This window comes from Barbus barbus (genome assembly GCF_936440315.1).
Source record: "Barbus barbus genome assembly, chromosome: 32".
Taxonomy (NCBI): domain Eukaryota; kingdom Metazoa; phylum Chordata; class Actinopteri; order Cypriniformes; family Cyprinidae; genus Barbus; species Barbus barbus.
This window is the reverse complement of record NC_136760.1, coordinates 446020-465814: the sequence shown is the minus strand read 5'-3', so window position 1 is coordinate 465814 and position 19795 is coordinate 446020. Positions and strand designations below refer to the sequence as shown.

At 40.6% G+C, this 19795-nt stretch overlaps 3 protein-coding genes across 4 annotated transcripts in view; 2 read left to right on the top strand and 1 right to left on the bottom strand.

Moving 5' to 3' along the window:
* LOC306852150 (eukaryotic translation initiation factor 3 subunit C) overlaps nucleotides 1–4683 on the top strand; it is a 14768-nt gene extending 10085 nt beyond the window's left edge. Inside the window, exons 16-23 of the mRNA XM_079388814.1 lie at nucleotides 87–258; nucleotides 1883–2042; nucleotides 2123–2188; nucleotides 3398–3485; nucleotides 3576–3741; nucleotides 3870–3911; nucleotides 4077–4124; nucleotides 4345–4683. Of these exons, the coding sequence (XP_079244940.1) occupies nucleotides 87–258; nucleotides 1883–2042; nucleotides 2123–2188; nucleotides 3398–3485; nucleotides 3576–3741; nucleotides 3870–3911; nucleotides 4077–4124; nucleotides 4345–4421 (819 nt within the window). The 3' untranslated portion in view covers nucleotides 4422–4683. The remainder of the gene's footprint in view (nucleotides 1–86; nucleotides 259–1882; nucleotides 2043–2122; nucleotides 2189–3397; nucleotides 3486–3575; nucleotides 3742–3869; nucleotides 3912–4076; nucleotides 4125–4344) is intronic.
* Nucleotides 4684–6303: 1620 nt separating this feature from the next.
* Nucleotides 6304–11647, top strand: LOC306852472 (hydroxyproline dehydrogenase-like). 2 transcript variants are annotated; one of them, XM_079389336.1, is made up of 11 exons: nucleotides 6304–6370; nucleotides 6507–7012; nucleotides 7819–8009; nucleotides 8639–8765; nucleotides 8900–8971; nucleotides 9075–9155; nucleotides 9231–9374; nucleotides 9526–9692; nucleotides 10592–10702; nucleotides 10783–10871; nucleotides 10953–11647. In XM_079389336.1, exons 2-11 carry the CDS (start codon nucleotides 6770–6772, stop codon nucleotides 11147–11149), a joined length of 1422 nt encoding a protein of 473 aa, XP_079245462.1. In that variant the 5' UTR covers nucleotides 6304–6370; nucleotides 6507–6769; the 3' UTR covers nucleotides 11150–11647. The 2 variants fall into 2 exon arrangements, 1 of the variants encoding a protein (XP_079245462.1); XR_013782592.1 differs by lacking the exon at nucleotides 6304–6370 and having other exon boundaries at nucleotides 10953–11203; nucleotides 11514–11642.
* A 1405-nt stretch (nucleotides 11648–13052) lies between these two features.
* Nucleotides 13053–17904, bottom strand: LOC306852289 (T-box transcription factor TBX6-like; the record flags this gene model as incomplete). The annotated part of the gene is made up of 8 exons (XM_079389003.1): nucleotides 13053–14538; nucleotides 14619–14880; nucleotides 15013–15074; nucleotides 15198–15268; nucleotides 15418–15561; nucleotides 15981–16248; nucleotides 16754–16997; nucleotides 17835–17904. The coding sequence occupies 8 exons, from the start codon at nucleotides 17902–17904 to the stop codon at nucleotides 13053–13055; spliced, it is 2607 nt and encodes an 868-aa protein (XP_079245129.1).
* Between the last annotated feature and the right edge of the window lie 1891 nt (nucleotides 17905–19795).

The following is a 19795-nucleotide window of genomic DNA, read 5'->3' as shown; positions in this document are numbered from 1 at the left end:
CAAAATATCATCTTTTTTTGTTCAACAGAAGAAATTAAATTGTACAGGTTTGGAGTGGCTTGAGTAAATGTGTGTGTTGTGTTTAGGTGCCGTTCCACATGCACATTAACCTGGAGCTGCTGGAGTGTGTGTATCTGGTGTCGGCCATGCTGCTGGAGATCCCTTACATGGCAGCTCACGAGTTCGACGCTCGCCGCCGCATGATCAGCAAACAGTTCCACCATCAGCTGAGAGTGGGCGAGAGACAGCCGCTGCTGGGTGAGAGAGAGAGCCAGCTTCTAATCAATCTGTGAATCATGGGCCATGTACACACTGCAGTTAAATTCGGTTGTCAGTTCACCTTTTACTCCTTAATCGCGTTCTGTACACACATAATTCACTAAAATACGGGAGTGACAACCGCATTTAGCGCGTTTAGAGAAATTCTGCGCAGTGTACACAGAACTGAACAACTAGTTGTTGATGTATTTGAACGTCCATCAGTGTATTCGTCTGTATGTGAGATGCAAGAAAACAGTGAAAGAAGTCTTAACTTAGCACAAGGCTAGCTGCGCTCATGAGCCGTGCGGTAAAGTCATAGTGTTGCCAGATCTTCATAGAAAAAAAAACACTAAAACACCCAAATGCTTTGTTTTATAACACAAAAAAAAATCATATATCTCATATCCGTGACAGACCACTTTATTAACTTCATATCTTTATGAGCTAAGACCAAACAACATGCCTGAAAGCACTTCTAAATGTGAGGACATGGCAGCATTGCAAGACAGCGCTCTCTAAAGCAGCCTCCCAAGCAGAAACACAACGCTGCATGTCTATCAGCGGTAGTTTAGTTAAAATCGACAGACAAAACGCGTCTTTAGTCAAAAAATGGCACATAACAAATGGCTAAACTTTTATTCATATATGAATGCTGTTCTGTACACACATGGAACGATCCTTTATGGGACTCACTCCTGAAACTTCTAGTGTGTACGCGGCCATAGAGATTATTCTCCCATGATTCTGAACTAAACAAAATAATGGCACTAAATATTATTGCTGCAGCCTGTTTAAAAGTGTTTAATTAGTTTGAATGAATTGTGACCCTGCAGCACAAAAGCAGTCATGAGTAACACAGGTATATTTGTAGAAATAGCCAACAATGCATTGTATGGATCAAAATTATACATTTCTCTTTTATGACAAAAATCATTAGGATATTAAGATCATGTTCCATGAAGATATTTTGTAGATTTCCTATTGTATCAAAACTTCATTTTTGATTAGTAATATGCATTGCTAAGAACTTCATTTGAACAACTTTAAAGGAGATTTTCTCAATATTTAGATTTTTTTGCTCCCTCAGATTCCAGATTTTCAAATAGTTGTATCTCAGACAAATATTGTCCTGTCTTATCAAACCATACACCAATGGAAAGATTATTTTCAAAACAATAAAAAAAATTGACTGGTTTTGTGGTCACAATTATGAAACATTTTAATATGTATTTAAAATAAAATATACTTAATACACCAATTTTTTATATTGAAATTATGAAAAGTGGGTTGAATGAATGATTCAATGACTCGCTCATAAATACTTATTTTTCATTACTTGCGGTTTTGAACAAATCTCTTGAATGAATGAATGATTCAATGACAAATACATTTTTTAAGTCACTTGTCGCCACCTAGTGGTGAAACGATGCAATCGACAAACATTATTTGAAGCGGTTACTTTCAAAAGATGACATGCTCTTTTTTTTATCACTACCATAGACATCAGTGTTTATATCCGAACTATAAACTTTGATCCCAGTATTTCTGTGATAATATGAATGGGTGTTTGAATGGAGATGGCGGTCTTCTATGGATTAATCTGTGATGGTGTGCTCCTCAGGTCCTCCGGAGAGCATGAGGGAGCACGTGGTGGCCGCCAGCAAGGCCATGAAGATGGGAGACTGGAGGACCTGCCACTGCTTCATCATCAACGAGAAGATGAACAGCAAAGTGTGGGATCTGTTCCCAGAAGCCCAGCGCGTGCAGGAAATGCTCGTCAGGTGGAGACTCCAGCGTCTGGCAGAAGATTTTAGCGTTTGTGTTTTAATTCCGCTGACCTGTGCTGTGTTCTGATCCTCAGGAAGATCCAGGAGGAGTCTCTGCGCACGTACCTGTTCACCTACAGCAGCGTGTACGACTCCATCAGGTGCGCCACGCTTCCTAGCCTTTACATTTGACTACGCTCTATTTCCCAGAATGACACTGTTTTTTTTAATCATCTGTAATGTTCTGCATCTTATGACCCAAAGTGATCTGTAATCTAGTGTAAATGTTCGTTTAGAGGAGATTTTTCCCCATGACTAAAACAAGATGACAGTAAGGTCAATAAATGATAACTGACTATATCAACATCTACTACACGAGTGTTCAAGTGTGCGGTTGCCAGATATCAAGAGTTCAAATCCACAAATCAGTGCAATACCTGAAATATAAGAATATATATACTTTTCTCAGATAACAACAATCATTATTATTATAATTTTGAGAAGCGCCAAAAAAATGATCAGTTTAAACAAGTTTTCACTGACTAAAATGCTCAGACATTTCCCCCCGGTTTCACAAACTAGGCATAAATCAGGAGCTGTTTCAAACTTGCACTGGTTGATCTTAAAATACAGTAGTCAACATTCAAAGTGGATCAAAAAAGACAAGAACGCATGTTGGTTTTAGGTTTTACTACAGCTTTGAAAGGTTTTGATCCTCTTCAAATGTTGACTAGTGTATATCAGTGCCTTTGTTTTGTCTCAAGAGGGACTCCAGTAATGGTTTTTTTTCTAAGGCATATTTAGGAAAATTACTTAATTATTTATACACTCCATCTAGAAGCGTAAGATCTTGCGACCAGGCTTTGTTGGTAGTTCCACATGTTAGGGTTAAGCGTAGAGGGGAGCGTGTGTTTGCGGTGGCAGGGCCACGACTTTGGGAAACCCTGCCTTTAGAGATTAGAATGGGCCCTTCTCGGTCTGTTTTTAAATCCCTGCTAAAAACCTGCTTGTTTTCCTTGGTGTATTGATTGCTGTTTTACTGTAATTTCAAAATCTTTTTATCTGGCTTGTTTTCTGTGTATGTTTTTATAATTTTCTCTCCTGTAAAGCACTTTGGTCAGCCAAGTCGCTGTTATAAATGTGCTATACTAATAAAATGAACTTGAACTTAAATGTCCTAATTGATCTATGACCTAATCCTGGTTTAGTCTAAGCCCTGTCTGTGAAACCAGGCCTTGGTTGATTAAAACTTGACCAAACAAAAACAGGACAAGGTTGACTAAATATGATAATAATCCTTTCCTTCTGAATGTCTGAAATGGACCCCAGTGTCTCGCTGCTCTTCATCTTTCTTTCCGTCTCCTCTTCAGTATGGAGACTCTGTCAGAGATGTTCGAGCTGGATTTACCCACAGTGCACAGCATTATCAGCAAGATGATCATCAATGAAGAGCTCATGGTAAAAGAGGTTTTATCTCGATCAGTTTTTATGTTTCCGTCCCCACCGGTTCCCTCATGTGTTTGTGTGTGTGGCCTGTCTCTTGCTCAGGCGTCTCTGGACCAGCCGACGCAGACGGTGGTGATGCACAGAACGGAGCCCACATCCCTGCAGAACATGGCCCTGCAGCTGGCCGAGAAACTGGGCGGCCTGGTGGAGAACAACGAGCGCATCTTCGACCTCAAACAGGGCGTCTACGGAGGATACTTCAACAGAGGTACACCAGATTAAAGATCACTCTCAGAGAGATACATTTATAAATGCGTTTTCTTAAATTGTGTGTGTGTAAAATAGTTTTTAATGGAGCTGATCCACGTCACTCAAACCTCTCTTTCTCTGGCACAGATCAGAAAGGCGGTTACCAACAGAACAAGAACTACCAGAGAGGTAACTATCATTCACACACAACCATGATAGAATACGTGCTGATCCACACAAATTCAGATTGTATTCTGGTGTGCTTCTCGCTCGTGTTTGCTGGACGCAGCTGCTGTGAAATGTTTTGTGAACGTGCATGTGCGCCTGTGTCTCTAAACACTTCTCACTATGCAGCTCCAGACCAGAGGGGAGGTTACCAGCAGAAGCAAGGTTACCAACGAGGTGGTTATGAACATCATTCAGTCACTTCTTCATCCACCTAAACTCACCTGTTCACTCATTTCTGCGCTGGCAGCTCTCCATCTGCTCTCCAAAGGCCTTTTCACTTTCTCCTCCTTCCTTGACAAGCTCAAAGCAGCTTCAGTCTGTTGATATGAAGCCAGTGCCTCGCGTGTGACTGAAACTGAATGTCTTGTCTTCCTGTTGTCTGTCGCTGCTGTAGATCAGAAAGGCGGTTACCAGCAGAAACAGAACTACCAGCGAGGAGGATACCGGAACCAGAACCAGAGCTCGTACTGATCCGGTGCAGCTTCGTTCAAGATCCAGACTGCAGGTTCCACCGGCTCCAGACTCCGCTTCAGCAGATAACACCAGATCATAACAGCTCCGTTTTATTCTTAACGCATAAAATGGCTCCACAGCATGTTTTTCTATCGTTTGAGCTTACTCTGTCGGTTCTGGAGTTGCAGTTTTGGATACGATATAGTGGGCTTGGAAGAAATATCAAGTTATTTGTGTTACAATCTGGTGAATTAATAAAGATTATTCAGATAAAATGAAAGTACAGTTTCTGTCAATCTTTTGTTTCCAGGTTTGAAACTCGTGTTAAACATTTGCTCCTCATGCACAGGTCTAATGCAGGAGTATTTTTGTGTTTCGGTTTCAGTGAAATTTTGATGAAAATCTCTAAGCCAGTCGGTGCCGATAGCCTCGTGGTTATTGAGCAGAAATACAGCGCCGCGGCGACCCGAGTTCGAATCCCATCTCGAGGTCCTTTCCCAATGCTTTACGGTCTGCTCTCTACTGTCCTATCCAATAAAGGCATAAATAAATAAGTTGTAGCCATTCATCAAGTATTTTGAAACCATGTGGCTTTCTGTCAGTGAATACGGCAGCAGTTGTGGAATCGGGAATATTTCGTCTTCAAATTCCTACTGAAATCTGCCAAACAATATACATGTGACTTCTATGAAAGCTTCATTCTGCCACGGAATAAAAAAACAAAAAAAGTTAGACACGTTACACAAATCTGATCCCAGGTTAGGGTAATCGTGGTCTGCTCATTGTATCTGAGCAGCTTCATGCTAAAAGGCTTTAAATTATAATAAGTTAGCAATGAGAAATCAGTTTTTTGAAAGCAGGTGTTCAAACTAAACATGTTTTCTGTGTATAACACTATCCCACAAAACCCACAGACCTTCACTGATCTGCAAGTGCTTGACCTATATAAACATTTAATGCTGTAAAGCCATATGATGACCCATTTTAAGCCAGTGAAGACTAAACATATAGTGACCATTAACCAAAATAAGTAATGGAACAAGGAAATAAATGTATGTACAACATTATTCACAGACAGTACTTCAAGGGAACCGTATCAAAATCATATTAATATAGTGCTAGTCTAACCAAAGTGAAAGAACCATAAAGTCAGATTGCACGATGAGACTCAATGACTTTATTCTGGTGGAAACTAAGAAGTCGAAGGGGGTTTGGAGTTAATCTTTGGCTCTTGTTTGTTAGTATAGGTTATTCAGGACAAAGTCTAGCGCAGTCTTTTATCCAACACATCACTGCTGAACACCAGGATCTGTCTTCTTCCCAAGATCCAAGGTCAGCCTGACATCTGCTCTGTTCCCTTGCTTATCATTTCTGCTGCAGTTTTGGCATTTATTTTTTAGTGTATCAAAAGAAAAGAAATGCAGTTGTTCGTGAAATTGTAATAGTTCTTTTCACTATGAATTAGCTATGCTGTGACTTTAAAGTGTTTTTTAAGTATATAGTGTATTTCCAAATCAAAAGTATTCCAAATTTGGTTTAATTCAGGGGTGCCCAAACTGTTCCTGGCGATGGACTGTCCTGCAAAGTTTAGTTCCAACTCCAATCAAACACACGCACAACACAAACATCACGGTTTGTTTGATTAGAGTTGGAGCTAAACTTTGCAGGACAGTCCATCGCCAGGAACAGTTTGGGCACCCCTGGTTTAATTAATCTTAAACTTGTTTTGTCATGCATTTAAAAACTGAACACTTATGCTCTGTCATATTTCAGAGAAGTGGGGGCACAAAGTGTCTGCCCCTCACCCTGAATGTCCCAAAGTTCAAACAGCAGTCAGTCATTAACCAACAGGCCTAAAAACGAACCTCCCCTCTCTCTGTCCTGTTCATTTGCTCTCATCCTCTGTTTATTTGCACTGGAAACATTGCACAGAACCTGTTTGTCAGTCTTGTCATGCATAATTACAGGTGAGAGGATTTATTTTAATTTCCTAACAGCTTCAGAGATTTTTTTCTCCGCAGTTTTTTTTTGGCAGTGGTATATTTATGGATTTGGACACTAAAGTAAAAATCTTGTTTCTTTTCCATGTTTATCTGCTTACAGGTGTCACTGATGTCTGATCTGTAGAGATCTGTCTCGAAACCTAAACGTGTCGGTCCATATATGTTGATGTGGATGAATGAATATCCAACACATGAGCTGTGGTGTTGAAGGAGAATTGAAATTGCACAATATTGAAGCATACTACTGCAGTGGCTCACTTCTGCAGCTCTTAAGATTAGCTTTGTGCAGGGATCAATAGTTCACCACTTTAGGTTTTAACAAAACCTTTCTTAGCATCTTCATCAAGTGTCAGAGCAGTGGAGATGTGTTCTCTCCTGCGGCCGCCGGTGTTCAGTCGCTTTATATCTGTGCGGCTCAAGAGCCTGGCTGCCTCTCAGTCCCTGCCGGCCAAACCTGACCGAGACCTCTGTGACCCCTCGTCACCTGACTTTCTGACCTTTGAGGATCCTCAAGCATTCAAGGTGAAGAGTTTCTGGGAGCTGATCCGAGCTCTCGGAGTCTTCAGGCTTTGCTCGTTCCCTGCGCTGGTTAACAACTGTGGTAAGGTGAGGCAACGGCTAGATTTTTGTGTGAACCACCAATAAAGCACACTTACTGACTTATGAAGTTACCACAGTTTGACATACTCTGTTAGCTGCACTTAATCTTTCATTTTTGGCCACCTTTTTGTGATAGAAATGCTACAGCATCTATAATTTCACAACCCTTACAAAAATTAACCATGGTTTTATCGTAGTAAAACTTCTTATTTTCTTTTGCATGATTTCTGAATGCTTGAGACTATAAAATCAGACTGTATTAATAAAATCAGAGCCATAGGTAACTGTCTAGAGCAGAGGTCTTGAACCCTGTCAAGATTAGGACAACCCTAATCAAACTCCTCAAGACTGCTTGAAAACTGCAGGCAGGTGTGCTGAAGCCAGTTGGAAATCAACTTTCCGGGAGAGTGGGCCCCCAGGAGCAGGGTTGAAGACCTCTGGTCTAGAGCTACAATTGAAATTTGTCAATAATATAATTACAATTTATTTAGCCTATTTTTATATTTTATTAAGGTTCTATTTTGACCCCTATAGTGGGTGTTTTTTGTTTTTTACTTCCATAATAATTGACGGAAGGGGCACAACAATACAATCCTGCTTAGGGCACCCATCTGACCAGCTGTGGCCCCGGGGACTACATATCCCCTAGTGTGTTTAAGTGGTTAGAACATAGGCTATCATTACTATAATTTGTTTGAAATTTTACATTCTACAGTCACATGGTGTGTAGCGTCCTATATGATATCTGACAGGAGCTCCCTTGACAATATTTAATTACACTCATGTGTCTGATTATCTCATGGCTAACGAAGCTGATGACCATTACAAGGAAGGTTTTGGGCCAGCGATGTTTCTGCATGGTCGTGCGTCCGTCTGTGTACGCTCAGTTTGTGGCCGGCGAAACAGAAGATGAGATCGCAGACTCCATGCAGAAGATGAGCTCTCTGGGGCTCCACCCCATGCTAGCCGTCCCCATTGAAGAGGACCTGGGAGAGAGCACCGGGTAAGACCCCATTTTTGTCTTTTGAGGGCTTATTTTGTAAACATGTAAAACATACTATCATTGATTTATGACAAACACTTAAATCCAATAAAGTCATGGAAATATAAAAAACGTGGGCCATAACCCTGCATTTAGGTAAAGTAGAGCAGCACCACAGGATTAAATTGCAATTCTTTTCTTTATTTTGACATATATCCGAGTAAAAGTTGTTGGTTTTTTTTCAATGGGAGTTGATTCTGTTTGGCAATTGCCAGGAGTAGCTACGCATAAGCGTACACTAAGCCTTCATGTCAAAACTGAAGCATACTTAAGGCTTTACTGAGCTCAGAAGCTCAAGATATGCAGCTGCACCACAAGGCCCACTGAGCCCAGGGGCTGAGCTGCACCGTGGGACCCAGTGAGCCTGGACATGTAGCTCCACATTATCAATTTCTCAGGCTTTTTTTGAATGCTGAATTTGTAGCAATGCTGTTTATTTCTTTTTCTAAAACCTGCATGAAACTTGATATTGCATTATAATATAGAATTTGGTTACCTTTGATCTTTTTGCATCTATAGGTTGAAGAACAATGTATTTCATTGTCAAGTACTGACTGTGACTTTGATCATGGCACACTTTATATCCGCAGGGAACGTCAATATGAAGACAACCTGGTGTCCATGCTGGAGTGTGTGCACATGTCTCACAGCAAAGGCTGGAGTAAAAATCCCATGATGCAGCTGAAGATCACCGCTCTCGTCAGCCCTGAGCTGTGTGTGAGTGTTTCATCACTTCATACGAGATTCAGCTTCTTTGTTTGATATGTACTGACAGAATGATTCTGTCCTTTTCTCTATTTAAAGTACAGATGTTGCTAGCAGTATTAGTAATTATATGAATTCCTGTTCAGGCGAAGCTGACTTCTCTTCTAAAGACAGAGCAGTATGATCTGAGCGTGCTTGTGAGAGCCATGGAGGGAGAGGTACCGATATTATCCTTTCTTCTCTGTAGAACGTCACAAGCTTACTGTAATCAGCTGTTATTTAGTATGTGTTTCTTTAGATGGTGTTCTTTTTATCCGGTAGGAGGTGATGTTTCCTGGTCTGACCGAGAGTGAGAACACACACTTACTGCTGGGTCTCCGGAGACTCGACAGAATAGGAGAGGTACTAAACCTTAAACCCAAATGAACAGAAAGACCTTTAGCGCTGGGACTGAGTGGAAACGCTGTGTGTTCACAGGCGAGTGTTAATAAAGTACGAGTTCTGGTGGATGCGGAGTACACGTACATGAATCCAGCCCTGTCCCTCATCACCACGGCCTTGATGAAGAAATTCAACCAACAGAGCGCCTGGATCTGGAACACGTATCAGTGCTACCTGAAGGTCACCGCCAGGCTTTCACTGACATTACAACATCCTGACAAACAAAACATTTAAATAGTAGTATTTAAAAATAAAACCCCTCTGCTGTATAAAAAGCACATTGTATATCCCTAATGGCGTTATAGATATACTTTGTGTGTTTCTTCACCAGGAATCAAGGAATCTACTGCTTGATGCCATTCAGGCGTCCATCGATCAGGGTTTCTGTCTCGGCGTTAAACTCGTCAGAGGCGCTTACATGGACAAAGAGAGAAAACTAGCCCAGAAAGAAGGGCGAACAGATCCAATCCATGAGTCTTGGGAGCAAACTAATAACAGGTGATGCTTTGACTCCTAAGCCTGCTGTATCTTATTTGAGGCACACATTTATATGGAATCTAAATTAGTTTATACTTTTTTATGAAGTAAAAGGCCTTTTAGTATAATTGTACAAACATTCACCTTCAGCTTGTGGTCCATGTTACTTTTTGCTCTGAAACCTTTGCTTGCTTTATCCATAATTGTTTTTTTTGTTAGTATTTTTGAGATGTTATGCAAGTCTGTTTTGCTGTTATAAAAATCTCAATGAACTGAATCTTATTTTTTGGCCATATAAATAAAATCTGCACCAAATTGCATATTTCTAAAATTAAGGTGTGTATGAGTATGAGCTCTCCGCATTCTCATTATATAATACAATATGGGCCATAAAAGCCTGATATATCAAATATGATACTCAACAAAATAAAGTATTTTTTTAGATTTTGTGTGAAGCACTTTCAATTGCTCCATTTAAACAAACAAATAAATAAATAAGATTTCCAAACAGATTTATTTCACATTTCCTGTCAAAAATCATTTTCATATGAGTTTATAGGGTTCAACTTCAATATGTTAAATATATGTTAAAAAAATAAAAAAAAGTAGTTGTGTAGTATAGTAAGTGGCTTAATTATAGGATTCCCATGGAAATAAAATACCTGGATATTTCTATATTTATAAACTTCTATATTTAAGAAATGTAGTTATTTTATTAACTTATTTGTGTTTTTTTTTTTCAGCTCTAAAATATTTCATTGGATATACTCTTTTGGTTGCAACATCTATTAAAATGTGTATAACTGCTGCTTGGTTTATGTATTTATTAAAGTCTAATGCTAATCTATTTTGTTTCCTTGCATTTGAGTGTTTTGAGTGCTGAAAATCCAGAGTTTTTACATGCCTTCTCTTGTTTGCAGTTATAACGGATGTCTAGAGCTCATGCTGAGGCTCATTTCAGAGAAACCTGACCGCTACATGATAATAGTTGCCACTCACAATGAAGAATCGGTCCGACGGGCCGCGACACGGTACACCTGCGTTACTGACTAACACCTGCTGTCAGTGTGGAGCTCGGTGATGTTGATGGTGTGCTGTGTCTGTGTTTCAGCATGCTGGAGCTGGGGCTTCTCAGAGACGCGGGTGCTGTGTGTTTCGGTCAGCTGCTGGGCATGTGTGACCACGTGTCTCTCACTCTCGGTAAGAAGCTCGATTGTGAATGTGTTGATGTTCTTGGCTCTCTGGAGCAGCCGTCACCCTCAGGTCCTCTTCTCCTCTCAGCGCAGCACGGTTTCTCGGTGTATAAGTCTGTGCCGTACGGCTCGGTGGAGGACACGCTGCCGTATCTGGTGCGCCGCGCTCAGGAGAACCGCACCGTGCTCCAGGGAATCCGCAAGGAACGAGATCTGCTCCGACTGGAGCTGCGCCGCAGACTCAGAGAGAAGATCACAGGCGCCAGATGGAGAGAAAGACTCTAATACATCACAACTTCAATGATGGCCTTGCATTTGAGGCATTAGCCTTTGAAAGATGTGAACAATAGTGCCTTCTAGTGGATGTTGACAATGATTTAGGATTAAAATGAACATGAATTCAAAATTGGCCCTTTTTAATGCATGTTACTGTGCAAATTATTCCAAAGAAAAAAAAGACTGCCTTTGTAACACATTATTTGGAATAATTACGTTTTTAAATGTATGGAGTATCTTCTGCTCACCAAGACTGCATTTATTAGATCAAAAGCGCAGTAAAACAGTATATTGTGGAATATTATTACAGTTTAAAACTGCTGTTTTCTATGTGAATATGTGTTAAACTGTAATTTATTTCTGTGATCTGCAGCTGTATTTTCAGCATCATTACTCCAGTCTTCAGTGTCACATGATCTTCAGAAATCATTATTGAGCACTGTACATCGCCTCGGTTGTCAACCAAAGAAAATCAAATAAAATATATTAAAATATTCCAAACAACGTCTCTAACATGTTGTGCTTCTACATGGTTTGTCTCTCAGCACCTGTGTCTGAGTGTAGCACTGTTTACCTAACCTTACTTTAAACCCTCTCTCTGTCCAACACCAAATGGAAAAGGAGGAAAGAGAAACGAGTGGAGGTGGGAAAATGAAGGAGGGCTTTAAGGTAATTATCACCTGGACTTTAATGGCCTTTCCTCAGTTTCTAACACACACACACACACACACACTCAACACCTGAGCAAATGCCATGATTATAGTGACAGTGATGATGGTGAAAATACTGTATGGGTAAAGCAGATGTCAGTTTTATTTGTTTTCATTTTTTGTTTTAAATTCTCACTTCAATATTCTGTCATAATCTGCACGTGTAATACTTTCTATAAGGAGTGAATTCAGTTAAACATTGGCACATTTTGTCATTGAGATGACTGGTAAAAGTGGCCCAGTTATACTTAGCCTTATAATAATAATTCATTACATTTACATAGTGCTTTTCTGCTTTTTCTAAGCACTCAAAGCGCTCTACATTGTGAGGGGTATCTCCTCGTCCACCACATGTGCAGCATCCAACATTTCTTTAATTTCTTAATCTTTTTAACCTATCAAGTCACTCATTTGTTATCATAACTGTTAGTGTGCATCAGCCATATTGTAATTTTCTGTAATGACTTTAAGTTTTAATGAGTTCCTCACAGTTTAAAGAATAGAGCATAGAGAAAAGCAAACTAAACTGTTAACTGTTTCCCTCATTAATTAATTGGCCAACTAAATTAGATTTACCAATGTATGGCATTTCATGTCAGGAATAATTAGCACTAATGTGTTGTAAGGTATTAATGTTAAAGAATCTTTATAGTGAGGCTTACAGAACAGACGTAGAGAAAAGGTCTAGCAACTTTATTTTGCACATGCCACTTGGTTTCTAATGCAATGACGTTTAAAGTATGGCGAAGTGTCCAGATACTTTTTGGGTCCACTATACAATGTGGATTTATTATATACACACACACACACACACACACACACACACACACACACACACACACACACACGAATATAAAGAATAATAATAATAATAGTACAATTAAACTCATTCAAACTTTATTTTATCATTTAAGCATACAAATAGAAATAAGTAAAATTTACATCAGTATTCAGCTATTACATCAAGCATTAATCAGGAAAAAACATAACTTCAAACCATCTCATGAACAGCAGAGATTTTCTTTTTCTGCCATAAACACTAAAATGTATTACATTTTAAACTACAGTGTTTTGGTTTGTCTCTCCAATGCAGTCATAAAATGCGCAGTGCTTCCATGATCTTCAGAACAAAGTCGTTGATTGATGCAGACATCACCGTCTCCTTGCAAACTTTGTCTTACGTGTTGTTTTTCTGTTTATTCTCAGAATACTGCTCTTGAGCCAAGGTCAAAGTAAGACCCCTGAGCATGAGCATGCTGTGGCTGTCTGTAAATATGCCTTAGTGGTAAATGCAGGGAGGACCGAGGATCCTGGCAAAGACGGAGTGAGTAGGAAGGAAAAGGGTTATAAAGGGACGGGGGAGCAGAGGAAGAGAGCGAGGAGTCAAGGGAAGGGAGCAAAGAAGGGTGCAGTACCACATCTGGCAGATAGGGGGCAGCAGAATTGACCTGGGAGAAGCTGCCTATCTCAGAGGGAGCTACAGCGGGGTAAGCATTTGAAGAGGAAGGGCACTGTGGATGGGTCGAGGCTGGATTAAACTGAGACAGTAACTGAGAGCTTTGGATTGGGGGAAAGGACTGTGAGGGAATTTGAGCGGGGTTTGCCATCTGGGCTGGGATGTGAGGGAAGGAGGGATTAGGGAATGACTGGGGAAATGCAGACTGAAGTTGGGTTGTGTTTGGGATGGCAGGGACACTGTGGATGGAGCTAGATGAAGGCAGAGTCAGGCTCTGGAGCGGATGTGGGTAAGAAGAGTGAGCAGGGTTTGGGAGAGGAGCAGGAGCGCTGTGTTTGGGTGCAGGGAATGAAGGGACGGCGTATGCTGCGGTAGCGTGCAGGGCGTTGGAAACTGATTGCATGGGGCCTTGATAGCTAACATTGGTGGAAGGGAAGAAAAAAGATCCAGTTGTTGGATAAACTGAGTTTGGAACTGTTGGGATGGATGAGGATTGCGAAACTGGAAAAGAACCAGTCGCTGGAGTGTGTGAGCTGAGGCTAGGGTTCTGCTGAACATGGGGGAAGAAGAGCATCTGGTTCGGGTTCGAAGCTGTCATTATAGAGTTAGGAGTGGACTGTGCTGCCGGAGGGAAGGGGAATGCAGTTGGAGTCGTGTTTGGGTCGGAAGGAGTGGGAATTGGGTTGCACTGCGGCACTGGGGGGAAGGATAGACTCTGACACGGAGGGGATGATGGATCGGGGTCATTTGAGGACTGCACCGGAGGAAAGGGAAAGGCGGTTTGGGTTGGGTTTTGAACTGCAGGAGTCGTTGCATTGGATGAGCCTAATCCTCCATCATCCACTTGATTTGGGTCAGGGTCAATCGTTAACCCAGAACCTTGACAAGAAGAGGGGGGGATGGATTGGAAAGATGGATTTGTGGGCGTATGAGGGCTTAGGGTGTCCTGGGATTGGTCTGTCGGAAGAAGAGCGTGGTAGGATGAGATGGGAGGGTATGAAGAACTTGGAGGAGAGGTTGTAGAGGAGGGCATAGTCGTGGAGGTGTTCAGACCAGGATAGTCCGATGGAGGCATAGAGGAGTATGTTGTTGAGGACGGCGGGAGCTCCAGGTCAGAGCTCTGTGTGGAGGAAATCACGGAATAGATGGAAGACGACTGAGGCAAAGTGGAGCTGAGCTGAGGAGTGGGGAAAGCTGAGGAGTATCCGGAGAGGCCCATCATTTGTCCAGACCTGTAACAAAACATAAGGCTATCTTTAATAAACACGCCCATTAACCGCTGTTAGTGTAGCTGTGAGGTTATAGCACTTACCCATCCATCATTGTGTTGTTTACATTGTTTTCAGAGGCTGTCTGCTGTTGACTCTCCATTGAGGAGGGAATCTCAGAGCTCAAGAACGCCTGTCCAAGCGCGAGGGGTTGGTCCGAGATGGTCTGATCTCGGAGCGATGCTACTTCTGTGTGGAAACCTGAGTCTGTCATCGGGAGGGCGGTGTTTATCATGGAGAGGGCGGAGCTTGGGATTTCCACCGACTGTGGGAGGAGCTCCGTGGAATCACATGGGTCACATGACTCTGAAAGAGGGGTACGGAGAAAACAGCGTTTTATAAGCAGAACAGCAATATTTGGGAAACCATGCATGTTTTTACTAAAGCATTCTTTTGTGAAGAGAATAGAATCAGTGTAAAGGTAGTAAATATCCTCACCAATATCCAAAGATTCCTCTTGACCGGACGTAATTTTCCTCTTTAGTCTTGCCTCTCTTTGTCTGAGGAAAACAGAAACATTATATTGTGCTCTCAGTCCAAGTGTCTAAAACATTTTCTGTTTAAATGAGATACTATTAGTCTGCTATTACTTAATTAATAGGTAATACTGGTGTTTAACTTACTTCTTGCAGTTCATGCCATTCTCTCGAAAGCCTTTTGCAAAAGGATTTGAGTTTATCTTCAGTTCGGTGATCTAGGATAAAACAATAATAATAAATAATAAATAAACAAACACTAAGCAAGATTTTTCAGGAATTCAATTACTTTATTATTTGTACTAATGAAGAAAAATATTTAGCTTGTTTCACTGTTATGTATAAATTCTTCATCTATTAATTTGACCTTGCTGTTCTGGTAGGCAGTGACGGTAATAAACTGTGTTTCAGGGAAGCTGAAAGAGTGCTGGGCTCTGCCCCACATCAGCACATCTCGGGCCTCGATCACATGAACCCGCGGCTGGTATCGATGCAGAGAGTGGAGAATGATCTTCAGGAGAAAGAGAGATGCAAATCACCCTTAGAGTTCTTGAGCAATCGTCTTACAAACCTCAGTTACAGTCATTATGCCATAAGCATTTTACAGTGCTTAACCGCTCAAATGTGAACATACATTATCTGGACACTAAAGTTATTATTGGTTTGCACTTCTGAACTTGGTTTGTTTTTATACTTTATTATCCATGCAATGCCATTCATTCAAGAGTCTAAATACTTTTTGCCATTGAAAAATATAACATATATTTGCTGTATTTGAAAATATATTATAAAAGTGTCTAAAGTATTGTATCTTCTGTTTCATTGTAATTATACTTTACACTATTAACATCTGACACTGTTAAACAGTGTTAGTGAATAGTAGCATAGTAGACTTTTACATCAAATTTGAATACAGATATTTTTACTCACATATCCTTGTGCGTCCAGAGTGTTGTTGGTGAGTTTGGCGCGGTGGAAGGATATGGTGCGGTTCTGCCAGTGTTCTCCGGTGGCAGGCGAGTCCGGGTGGATGAAGACACGGTCTGGCAGACGAGCCTCCGCTCCGCCGACCACCTGCCAGCTGCTGTCCTGAAACCGATAGCGAGAGGAATCCACAGGAATGATATCTAAGAGAATAATGTAGCGCAGAGACGGGTTGAGCCCTGACAGCTTGACTCGCAGCTGAGGAAACATTCTCCTGAGGAGCAGAGAAGAGAGAGACAAGTTAAAGCAATCACATGTGACCCTGGAGCACAAACCCAGTCATAAGATATATATATATATATATATCATCAGAAAGCAGAATAAATGAGCTCTCCATTGATGTATGGTTTGTTATGATCGGACAATATTTGTCTGAGATACATCTATTAGAAAATCTGGAATCTGAGGGAGCAAAAAAATCTAAATATTGAGAAAATCTCCTTTAAAGTTGTTCAAATGAAGTTCTTAGCAATGCATATTACTAATCAGAAATGAAGTTTTGATAAATTTATGGTAGGAAATTTACTAAATATCTTCACGGAACATAATCTTTACTTCATATCCTATTGATTTTTGTCATAAAAGAAAAATGTATCATTTTGATCCATACAAAGTCTATTGCTACAAATATAGCTGTGTTACTCATGACTGCTTTTGTGCTGCAGGGAGATAAATGTCTCCAAACTGGCATGTCCTGATGCATACAGACGTGTGCTCACCTGCCCTTCTTAGTGACAATCATCTCAGTGCCCACCGTGCTGAACTGTTTCCACAGAGCCGCGTTCTCCAGCTCCATTCTGACCTGGTTCTGAGGCGTCCCAGCGGTCTCTGCGGCGGGCGGCAGTCGAGGAGCGAGAACATGTGCTGGAGCTTCATCTGCCAGAGATGGGCCACATCTGCATGTTAGCATTACACTCTTGGAAATAAAGCTTCGTAACTGGCATTGATGCTTCCATGGAGAACCTTTAACATCCATGGAGTCTTTACAGTTCTTTATAGTGGTTCTTTAGATTATTAAAATGTTCTTCGCATTAAGAAAAACGGTTCGTTTAAGAACTGTTCTCTGAAAGCTTGTTGAACCCAAAATGACCCTTCTATTGCATCACTTAAAAAAAACAAAAAACTTTTGAAAGCTTTATTTTTAAGAGCTTGATGCCACATTTTGTGAAGTTTCTGAAGCGTTTAACAATGGTTTGATGAGCATTTTATCTAGTCTTCTTATGCACTGTTCATCTCTATACAACACCAGATATTGGAGACGTTGTTCTTCTCCGCACTTATTATACTTATTTATTCTTTATTTGCATTTTTAGTTCCATGAAGACCGTTTAACATCCGTGGAATCTTTCCGTTCCATAAAATGTTCTTCACAATAAGATAAAAGGTTCTTTTGAGAACTGTTCACTGAAACATTCTTTAAACTAAAACCTTAAAAAAAAATATTTGAAATTTAATTCATATATTTTATTTTAAGCTAGTTGCTTGAGCATTTCTCATTTTCATATAATTTAACTTGATGTACTGAAATAAGTAAACCTAAAACTGCAATAAAAATGAAGAAAAACTATATACACATTAAGAAAACTACAATTTTAACAAATCAAAAAAGAAAACAGAAAATACAAAAAAACCTCATTCAAAATATTACTGAAATAATATCACTTTGGGGATATTCCCCCCTCAATGTTTTTTTTGTGGAGCCTTTATTTTGAAGAGTAAAATATCTGCGATCTTCCTGCAGGTTTCTGCTCTCTTCTGTGGTTCTCGGCTGATTGCAGTGACAGATCTGAAGTCTCTTACCTCTGTAGCAGCAGTCGCTCCGTCTCTGGGGGCCCAGGGCCAAACTAGGGTACATTTCCACACCCAGCATGTTTCTGGTAGATGTGCTTTTGTCCTCGCTTGGCTTTTGGCTTTATCAGTTTTAACTCAACACCTCGCTCACTGAGCTTTCATAATGGAGAAATACTGTTTCAAGTCTTCTGCTGTCTTCTGTCCTGCTTCTGATGACTGTTCCCTTCTGTATCTTCCTTTCTAATGTCTCTGCATTTGTCTCCTTGTGCATTATATAGGTGAGCACACCTTCACACGTTTACCAAATGGTGAGGTCTTCACACGTCTTCTGTTTCTTCAGGTTTGGGCCCAGCACTCATTGGCTAAATAAACACTGTTTCACATTGCTTCGCACATCAAACCTAAAACATCAGTGCATGTCTGCTTCGGCATTGACTGCGTTCCTTTCAAACGGCTCAAATGAGTTTTGGTCTTTAGACTGAGTTGTATTAGCTAGTGTCTGAGTCGACAGGTCTCTGTGATTCTCTCAACATCTTATTGATCCACATCACACTCTACCCACAGAAAGAAAAATTATACAACACAAACAATTGTTCCTAAGGATATTAGACAGATAGGGTAGGTAGGTAGATTTGTGCTAATTTTAAAAAATGTTCAAATATATATGTTGAAACCATACTTTAAATATATTATTGTATTATATTATATTATATTATATTATTACAGCATCCCCATAAGCTTACATATGACAAGCATTTTGAAAAACAAATGGGTCTATATTATATCCCATTTCTGGGGTTTTATTGGTTGGTTGTGTTTTGAGAGAGCATGCATGATTCTCACGGATGGCAGTGCTGACTGAGCTGATGTTCCTCCCGCAGCGAGACCAAAGAGGAAGAGAAAACTGTGCTGTGAATGAATGTCAGCTGATGTAACGGGGCTGTCTGCATCACTGTCCGGTCTGGATCTAGATGTATTGTTAGGTCATCCTGAAGTGATGTGAGGTGTCCGAGCTCAGCCGGTGGTGAGGGTGGAGGTGTTTAACACAGTTTGGTCTGTAAGGTAAACATCAGCTTCAGACACCATCCAGATGTCTTCTGACAGATTAACATATGCTTCAGATGGGGCTTAAAGAAACCATTTTATAAAGCACTGCCTGTTTTTGTAGCTCAAACTGTCAGTTCTCATCACCTCGTTCCTTCAACCCAATAGGATTTTCCATCGGCTTTTGGATTATTGCAGAAAATAAGCTGTGTGACCAGCAGAAGTTTATGATTCTTACATGTTTTGTTCATCATGATCTTCACAAATGAACACGACGTTAGACCCTAAAAGTAAAAAGCTGAACGCTGATCTTTGTCTTTTTCTAGACAAGTAAAGCTTTCTGTTGTAGAATAAAGCATGATAATGTCTTGAGTTGTGTTCAGCACTGACCTTATTTCAGACGTTTCAGCAGAACTGACTTCAGGACTGCTGGCTTGTTGTTGTAGTTGTTGTTTGTGAGGGGAAGTGATGGAGGTGTCGTCTCAGACGGGGGTCTGGGTCATTACTGACCACAGCGTTGCTCTGTGAAGAGTTAATGTGTTTATGAGAGCCCAGGTGTGTGTCTCTGAGCTACAGTAGCAGAGCATGAGGAACTGCAGGAACTCTGAGAACTGTGCTATTAAAAGCCTGCAGGAGTTTAACTCACAGCTCAGTCGGACACACACCTCTACATTTGAGCCCGTTCATAAGTACTCTTAAAATAGGATCACTCTGATGATTTTGATGATTTCAATAACAAACTTTTATCTTTAAGTGACGTTCAGTCATTGATGTGAATATTAATATATGAAAACATTGGTCGCTCTTCAGTCTCACATCACACTCAAACTCTTTTCATTGTGTTCATTTGTTAAAACAGTGTTTATGAAATGTTTGAAATGTTGCGACTTTGAAAAACATAAAGGGGTGAGACAGCTATGATTATC